At 41.8% G+C, this 9,651-nt stretch overlaps 1 protein-coding gene across 4 annotated transcripts in view; it reads right to left on the minus strand.

Annotated features, from left to right (window-relative positions):
• EXOC6B (exocyst complex component 6B) overlaps positions 1–9,651 on the minus strand; it is a 430,229-nt gene that overhangs the window by 412,244 nt on the left and 8,334 nt on the right. For all 4 annotated transcript variants that reach the window (XM_019526166.1, XM_019526165.1, XM_019526164.1 and 1 more), the window contains exon 5: positions 2,076–2,280. In XM_019526166.1, the coding sequence (XP_019381711.1) occupies positions 2,076–2,280 (205 nt within the window). The remainder of the gene's footprint in view (positions 1–2,075; positions 2,281–9,651) is intronic.

Raw genomic sequence — 9,651 nt, forward strand, 5'->3', positions numbered from 1 at the left:
GGGCAGAGCAGCAGACAAACATCCTGCCCAGAGATGAGGAGACAAAGCAAAGCAAGATATTGCTTTGCAAGGACAAAGAGATGGTGTCAGACTTTTATTCTACCCACCAATTTTATTAAAGACAAACACTGACAAAACTATGCATGCGACTACCCCCCCACCCCCATGTCACCTGCCAACAAAAGAAACCAATGCCTGCCTCTCGGTGAAACATGAGTGATCTAGTCTCGTTCTTCCCCATCATGGCAATGCAAGTGGGAGGGAACAACACAGAACATTTGCATCCCTTTTATGCGCCAATTATTAGGAAACACTAATCTGGATGTGAAGCATATTTAAAGAAAAGCACATTCTCTGCATTAGCTGAGAATAAAAACTCTTTTCTATGCATGCAAAGCAGCAGAAATAAAGAATGACCTTTCAAGAAAGTAAGTTGCTCTTATGACAAAAGCTAAAGCATTTCCATTAGAAATAAAAAGTTTTCTAGTAACTAATTGGCCACATCAGGTAAAATTCCTGACATCTACTAAAAGCAATTTTAATAGAAGTTTCCCTCGCTTTATGTGGATCCTGTAGGTGCAAACTGGCTCTTATGCCATTACCCTTTTCATACAAAAAGGGGTATTATATGAGAAGTAGATTCACTCTTATACAGTCAGTGTGATGGAAGCCTGCAGTCAGTTGCTTTGTGCAGTGCACTGTGGGAGTGATACTCACCAAAACAGTCTCCTGTGTGGATCTGTGCTCCTCGCTCGTTGTCTGCAACATGCGTTTCTACAGTTGCCATCCCCATTATGATACTGCCCTGTGCTTGTGTGTACTCTGCTCCTGGCGAGTACCAAAACTGTCTTGGAAAGGTGGTAGAAATGGGTTTAGGGGTCAATACAGTCAAGGTCGTGGAATGCATCCCTATTCGTTACATTGTAAAGTAGGTTCCCTTCATGTGAATGAGTTATGCACCATTTTCCAGGAACATGTACAGCATAAAGCGAGGGAAACTTGTACACAAAATGAGCACTTTCTGGAAATAGTTACAATGTGTCTGGGTGTTTGGTAGGACGAGATCAGCCACTCTCCATAGATTCAGATTTCAATCATAGAAAAACAGGACTGGAAGGCACCTCGAGAGGTCATCTAGTCCAACCCCTACCTGAGGCAGGATGAGCCCTGTCCAAACCATCCTATACAAATACACTGTCTAACCTCTTAGCACTGAAGATTTGTTAACTTGATTTAATATTAGAAATACTAGTTATGCTAGAAGGAGTCTACTCTCCTTTATTTTCAAACTAATGGAATTACAAGTAGAAAGTAGATTTTTCGATATGCCAGAGACTTTTCTTTTTTTTTTTTTTTTTTAATATCCTAAAGAGATCAACAAGGATAATAAAGCAGCATGCATATCATGAAAGACAGATAAATGAAAATCCTCAAAACAGAAGAGACTAGAAAGAATGCTGTTCAACAGATTAAAAAGAGGGAAGAGAAAATTAAAAGGGTTTCTGTGCTGCTGACCATTTCTTCCGATGTACAAGAGCATAGATAATGAACCAGGTTTATTTTCCAAAACATTAACCCAAGGGCAGACTGGTTGTGAAACAGTGCAAAGATGTACCTAATGTTCTGAATGAGTTCGGGCTGCAACACGAAGTCATACTTACTGCAAGCTGACATTTCACCCCTGACCATGGCAAACTGACACCAGCTCCTTCAGCTCTGCAAGTTTTCACCATGCAAAGCACAGCAGTACAAATGCTACGTTACCCCGTTAAGTGGGAGATCTGGCTTATACAACCCAGCTCGGCCTCCTAGACTTTGGGCTACTAGAAATCTAGGGCAAAGTACAGAAAAACATGTCATCACTTTGTGGCTGTACATGAAACAGAAAACAGGCTCTCGTGGCAGCCATGGAACAAAGGATCATTCAGTTTCGTACAGCAACAGGACTCGCTCCATGTTTCAAGAGTTGTTTTTAACTGTTCCTACAAATCCTTAGATGCTTTGGCACAGAAATGGACAGTCTAGCATAGCCCGCGTGTTTCACTTTTCCAAGACACCACAAAACAAAAGCCTACCTGTTTCATTGCCGTCTCGCCAATCTTGTCCGAGTGCTTGCGGATGCTCTCCAGGAAGTCTTTGAGGTCTGACATGGAAACTTCTTTGATTTCTTCACGCAGTTTCGGAATGTTATCCACCATGATCTTGCAGAAGCGGTAGTGGCTCACCTGTGGCAGATACGTGTGCTCAAGGTGCTCTAGTGTCTTCAGTGCAGGGTAATGTCTGGGGAAATAAGAAATCCAATTCAAAAGTGGGCAACCTTCTTCTGCATTTCTGTACCCACTCCGAGGACACTGGTGTTGAACAGGCATATCAATATATGAAAGGACTTGTACACACACCTCAGTGCCCACACACACCACAATACTGCCAAGTTTCATGTTCCCAGACAGTCAAACTGAATGACAGCAAGGTTAGAAAGTGGACACACTCTGGAGAAGTGATTACAACACTTCCTCTTTATTCAGATTTGCTCCTGTGAGCATTGAGTCCAGTCTCATTTCCTTTCCAATTGTTTAAGTGTTGCTAAGCACCATTATACTTTCAGCGTCAGAAGTGTCTATATCTACAGAGTGGACCAACCGATTGCTACATACCCTTTTGACCCCCTCAAAAGGTAGGTTGTAAGGCCTAATATTTGCAAAGAACTTTGAGATCCTTGCATAAAAAGACCCTAGAACAGAAAAACATTTGTGCCCAGCCAGCTTTTTGTTGTTTTAATAAAATGTCCAGAGACCAGAGAGATTTCAGGCCAGGTGCTGTTCAAAATCCAGTGACAGTCCTTACTTCAAAGAGCTCTGTTACAATTGTTTTGTTTCACTTGTTCATATATGAGATGACACGAGTGTAATTAAGTCTTTTTGGATGCAAGATGAAGGATAGCTAGCCATGAACCAAACTGAACAGATGAAGGGCAGAAGTCAAAAAAAAAGTGTGCGCCTGTGTTAACTGTGAGCCAGTGTAAGAAATTTAAGAAATTATTTTAACATGACTAATAAAGCAGCCAGTTCTCTGGTGGAAAACAAGCAATTTTCAACAGCATCCAAATGTCAGAGAGATAATGACGAATATCGTATCCAAAAGGGAAGCGCTGGGGAGGTTTGGATTTCACAAGACCGAACACAAGACAAAAAGGTGAAATCTGGCCAGCACCACCTAGAGTGAACACCCCCTACTTGCAAAAAAATGTTTGGTCATAAGATATGCACTAAAGTTGCTCAAACCTCTGTTCAAAACAATGCTCGCTTCAACTACAGGCAGGTCAAGGGGAAGTTATTGTAACTTTTAAATTGTAGGGCCCATCAAGGGCTGCAGTGCACAAGTCCTATGGTTTAATCCTGTAACCCGGTCACTGTTTATGTTACTGTGAAGTATGAAAAACTATTTGCAATAAAATGTAATCCCCTCTAGAGAGAAACTTAAGAATGGACAGAACACCAGAAATGAAGCCAGAGGAATAAACACACATTGGGATTTTGTTATATTTTAGGACAATGTTTGTTGAATTAGAAGAAGCTAAAATGTGGCCTGCAGGGACAGTGCGTGTTCACTGACGAGGTCCATGACTGCCTGCCGAAAACAAAGTCTAAAACATCTGGAGCAGAGAAGAGTTCAACATTGTTCTAGTTTCATAAGGACAAAGGCCAGCGATTCCTGCTAACAGAGTAATGCAGCTTCAGCCCCATCATACCTGGAGTGTCCTCAGCACAGCAAGGCTTCCTGATGCATTCTGCTCCTCGTACAAGAATTGCAATGAGCCAAGGTGCCAAAGTCTGAACTTCTGCATCTCTAACAACAGCATCTTCTATGACATCATATTTCACCCCAAAGGATCCTGAAATGCTAGTCAAGCTATAAGCACAGGAGAGTTTGTGGGGTTTTTTTGGTTTCCATTTTTTTTTTTTTTTCAAGCCAGTGAAATGCAAGACACTGATCTGAACTAGAAACTCCATCCATTCATTAATGTTTTGGGTTGGGTTTTTTTAAACCAATGAAGGGATGGTAGGTACAAACAGGCCAACGGTGGACAGGAGGTTTTTGTTTTTTTTGTTTTTTTTAAGAAAAAAAAAAAAAAAAAAATCAGAAACCCCTTTTTTAAAAGGGGGACAAAAAGGGAAAAAATTTTTTCCTTTTTGCCCCCCGATCTAAAAAAGGGTTTCCTTTTTTTTTTTTTTTTTTTAAAAAAAAAAAAAAAAAAAAAAAAATCAGGAACACCTTTGTTAGATCGGAGAGCATAAAGGAAAACATTTCTTGCCTTGTTCTTTCCTCTCCTAGTGGTTCCACAGTCTGTCTCCCCTGGGGTTAAGCTGCACTTTGCTCATTTTAATTTTCATCTTATAGTCCCTGCCCTCCTAAACATATTAATTTTCTGTGTCACACACCAACATAACTCATTCCATCTACCTCAAAATTGCCTTACAGCTGGAATATGATCCCATTATTCCAGCCAGACTCCTGTATTTAAACCTGAATTTTCCATCACAAACTCAGCCTTCATGGAATATCAAGACATACTATATAAGCTAAAAGGAAGGAGAGTTGCAAAAATATAGTTTGTTCTGCTGGCTCTGATGAAGGCCATGATATCCAGACAAAAACCAAGTTTTCGGATTTTCCTTAATGCTGCTCAATTTCTATTAAATTCAAAATGAATTGTTCCAAGAGGAAGGAGAAGAGGGAAGATACAATCCTTAGCACCAATTCTTGGAAACACTACCCCAAGAGAAGGGAGACAAATGGCCCACTTCCACACCATCATCATCAGATGCAGCTCCCATTACCTCCTCTGTTGATGGGAAAGCCCCTTGCTAGAAACAAACTCAAACTCAAAGGTTGGACAATTTAATAGGCTGCCTTATGCCACACACTGACATTTCCAGAGGGACAACAGATCACTTTATGGACAGCAAAGTAAATCCTGTAATTCTGCACACGCCACCCAAATGTGACTTTGGAGAATGAGGCTGCTCGATTTGCCCAAGGCTTTTGATGAGTACACAGGGTGTATTTTTCCCTTTCTTTCATATCCAATTAGTTGCATCTTAGTATTTTTGGTGATCCAATGATCGATATAGGGTTTGGTCAGAGATCTGGTCAAGCCCTTCCCAAAGCATAGAAGGGGCCTATCTAAATCATCCCAGCCAAGTGTCTGCCAACCAGCACTTGAAAATTTCCAAGGATGGAGATTCCCCGGGTTCTCTAGGTAGCTTGTTCCAATGTTTGACCAGCCTCCGAGTCAAATTCCTCCTTATATCAGCCTAAATTTCCCCTGCTGCAGCTTGAGGTCATTGCCCCTTGTGCTATCCCCTACAGCCACAGAGAAAAACCCACCTGCAGCCTCTCTGTAATCTCCCTTCAGGTATTGGAAGACTTATCAAAATTACCCAACTTCTCTTCTCCAAACTAAATAATCCTAGCTCTTCTAGCCTTTGCTCATAACCCTTGTTTCCCAGGTCCCTAATCATTTTTGTCACTCTACAGTGGACTCTCTCCAATTTGTCCACCTTTCTGTAGCAGGGGGCCCAAAATGGGACACAGTACTTCAGGTGAGGCCTCACAAGGAGCAAAGAGAAAAGGAAAAGTATACTGTTGGAGGGTGGGGGCAGGGAGTGAGATGGAAACCATGAACAAGAGCACAATGTTGGCTCACAACCAGTTTATGATCCAAACCCCCAGGTACCTCTTTTCAGTACTGCAGTCCAGCCAATCATTGCCTAGTCCATTTGCGCGTGTGATTATTCTGTGCAGAACTGTGCACTTATCCTTGTTGAACCTCATCCGACTGGCACCAGATCACTTCCCCAGCCTATTCAAATCATTATGTATCTTGGCCCTGCCTCCGAAGCGTATGCAACTCCACCTTAATTCCACCCAACTTGATGTTATCCACAAATTTGCTAAGTGTGCACTCAATCCCATTATCCAAATCATTAGTGAAGACACTAAACAGGACCAGACTCAGGACAGACTCCCAGGGAACCCCACTTGATGCCTACTCCCAACTAGAGAACCAACCACTGATGTCTAATGGTTGAGTATGCCAATCCAGTTATATCCACCTTATTCAGACTACATGTAAGTACTGTCTCATTAAACAAGCTAGTGTTATGGGAGATGTCAAAAGCCTTTCTAAAGTCAAGGTATATCACATGCACTGCTCTCTCTCCATCCACGGAGCCTGTCACCCTATCTTAGAAAGAAATAAGGTTGGTCAGCTATGCTGGCTGTTCCCAATAATTGTCTTGTTCTCCTCCAGGAACTTCACAGTATGTTCCCTGAAGAATTGCTCCAGGTATTGAGGTCAACCTGCCTGGTCTGTAGCTCCCCAGGTCTTCTTTCAACCTATTCTTAAAGACAGACACTAGATATGCTCCTTGTCCAATCATCCCAGACCTCACCCAACTTCCACAAGTCTTCAAAGATAGCTAATGGCTCTGAAATTACCTCAGCCAATTCCTTCTGTACCCTTGGATGCAGCCTATCTGGCCCCACTGACCTGAAGGCATCTAAGCTTCTGTAAGTAACCCCCAACACCTGTTCTTCTACTACTCCAGGCTATCTGCCTCAGTCCCTATTTTTGCTGCCAATGGCGCTCATCATCTGGTAGATGCCTCTATTTGTGAAGACTGAAGTAAAAAGGCATTATAACCTCAGCCTTCTCTGCATTACCTTCTGTATGTCTCTAGGGACCTATGATTTCATTTGGCTGTCCTCTTATTTCTTGATATATTTGGAAAAAAACCTTGTTATTGCCTTTTCTGTTGCATCTCAAATCATGCCTTGGCTTCCTAACTTTCTCCCTGTACACCTGTATCGTGCAAAACCCTTATATTCCTCCCTAGTACTATAACCAACTTTCCTACTTTTTGTAGGATTCCTCTGGGGGTTTCAAGTCGTTGAAGAAAGATTGCTGTCTAGCCAGGCTGGCCTCTTGTTGCACTTCCCATTCTTCCGTCACATCACCATAGCTTGCTCCTGCACCCTTAAAAGGGCCTTCTTGAAATACAGCCAGCTCTCTGGGACTAATTTATCCCTCAGACATGCCTCCAATGGGATTCTGCCCACCAGTTCCTTAAGTCTACTAAAGTCTGCTTTTCTGAAGTTCAGTGTCTTCCCTCTGCTGCTCACTGTCCTTCTTCCCCTTAGGAACTTGAATGCTATTGCTTTGTGGTCAGTCAACCAGTTGCCTTCCCCCTTCACATTCTCAACCAATTCCTTCCTGTCTGTGACAAGAGCTCCCCTCCAACTGGCCTGTTTAACATCTGTATTAAGTATTAAAGTTCCCCATGAGAACCAGGTTCTGCAATTTGATTGCTTCCATCAGTTGTTTAAAGATGGCCTCATCTATCCCTTCCTACTGGTTTGGTGGCCCATAGCAGAAACCCCCCCATGATATCTCTATGCCCACCCAGACATCTGCATAATATACAAAGAAAGAAACCCATAATGTTCAAGATACGGAAGGATTTAGTTAAGTACACAGATTGTTACGGGATGGAGAAACTACCACAGCTCAGAGACAAAAGGGAGCTAGAACCACCAGCAGGAGAGTAAGGTCCTGGTCTTGATTTCCTGGAAACAGCCTGAATGTCTCCAAAAAGGCAGCAGGATCTGTGGTATCATTACTGCAGGAAGAGTCGGCTAACAAAGCTTCTCAAAAACCACAGGTAACTGGGATGTAGGTGATGGCTGGGCTGCGAAGCATATGCGAGCATAAAGACTTGATCAACACCACACAGATGCATCCAGGATGGAGGAAGCCAGTTGGCTTGGAAGAGCTTCCTGCAGTGCTGCTGCAGGAAAACTACCTAGCTCACTACCACTCCACTCTGCTTGTGTGTGCAGAGTGGAGTGAAAAGTAGTAAACGCAATACATCAACTTTGTTCATACAGGATAGAGTCAAAATTATTACTCTCAAATCAGCTAACGAAGTACAGTTGAGATGTAATCCCAATTAGGATTACAAACAGTCCAACTGGAATGGCACTAAGTGGGGGCCATAGGATCTGTCCTGTATTATCAGATCTCTAATAAAGGGGAAGAACTTGATAATGAAAGTGGGGGCAGGGGAAAGGAGGCAGGAGACAACTTATAAGATTTGTGGGGGACACCAACCTATGTGTTGAAATTGCTTTGGAAGATCAATATTAATCAATTAGAGGAATGGTCTAATCTAAAGGGTGGGGGGAGGAGCTGGAAAGTGCTGCATAAAAGAAGAAATCAAGTACAGCAGTAATGCAGAAATAGATCTGAGGGTTATAGTGGAACTGTGAACTAAATGAGTCAACAATGGAGACAATGAAATGTTGATGAAAAAATTGAGTTCTTATTTAGGTAAGCTAGAGACAGCCCAAAGTAGAGAAGAGAAACAAGAACAATGTTTGGAAACTGCATAGCCTATGTGGAAAGTTGGAAGAATTAGATCAGTTCTCTAAAAAAAAATGGTGGGTGGGAAGAGAAGGATTGGAGGTAGGTTTACATGTTGGATGACAAAGCTGTTTATTTAAAAAACAGTGACTGTGATCAATTGTACTCCATGTCCACTGAGGGAAGAACAAAGAGGAAAAAAAAGGAAATCACCTTAATTAGCAAAAGACGACTTAAGCTGGATATTATCAAAGGACAGGAACAGGCTAGTGAGAGACAGGAGACTCTGAAACTCTTCTGCAGCAGTGGTTTTTAAAAGACAGATTAGATAAACATCTATTGAGCATACCTGACCCTGCTTCAGAGGCATTTGAATATCTCAAGGTCTCTTATAGTCCTGAAGTCTGACACTCTAGGCTGAGGGTACTGAATAATCAAAAAAATTGTGAAGTTTTCAGAAACCCTGTACATCAGAACAAAATAAGGACACCTGCATGCATTTCTTTGCCTCCCTACTTCTGAAGCAACCTCTGATTTGGGGTCAGGCCCTGTGGGAGGTCCAGGATCTTTTCTGCAGCCTATGGATCAGTCTGAATTGTGGAGTCCCTTCATCTCAGCTCATCTCTGATGTTGATGTAAATCTCAAAGCTAAAACAGATCCCCATTTGCAATAACACTTGACTCTTCCCTTCTGCCCAATGCTTCTTGGGGGGGCTGGATTGTTACTCTTATTGTTATTTCTGCAAATGTTTCTGGCTTCTTTCCCATTCCCATGCCTTTTCCCTGCCTGGAAAGAACGTTTTTAAATGGATTCACCATTCTTGGCAGATTGTTTTCCAGAAGGCAAGTCATAAAAAGTTAAAAATTGTCTCTTGTCCCTTGCATGGTGGATGTGTGTTAGTAGTTTTGTCAGCAAATGGATGATTCTTTGTGAATATGCATCTGTGTTAAGAAGATGCACTTTTAAGAAGTAATTTTCCTCTAACCAATCACACTGAGGTTTATTTAGCATGCATCATAAATACAAAAACAACCATGAATTGCTAGGAACCTATCACTAGAAAATCTGGGTAAAAATGAAGAAGTGTTGCAACCTGCATTCTAACCTCTACCTATATTAGACTGGAAGATAAACTAAGACGCAAGTAAAAACTCAGAGCACTTATTTAAAAAGAGAGAATTTTTTTTTTTTTTTTTTTTTTTTTTTTTTTTTTTTTTTTTTTTTT

Source organism: Gavialis gangeticus, unplaced genomic scaffold (assembly GCF_001723915.1).
Source record: "Gavialis gangeticus isolate Ggan-Ray unplaced genomic scaffold, GavGan_comp1, whole genome shotgun sequence".
Lineage (NCBI taxonomy): Eukaryota > Metazoa > Chordata > Crocodylia > Gavialidae > Gavialis > Gavialis gangeticus.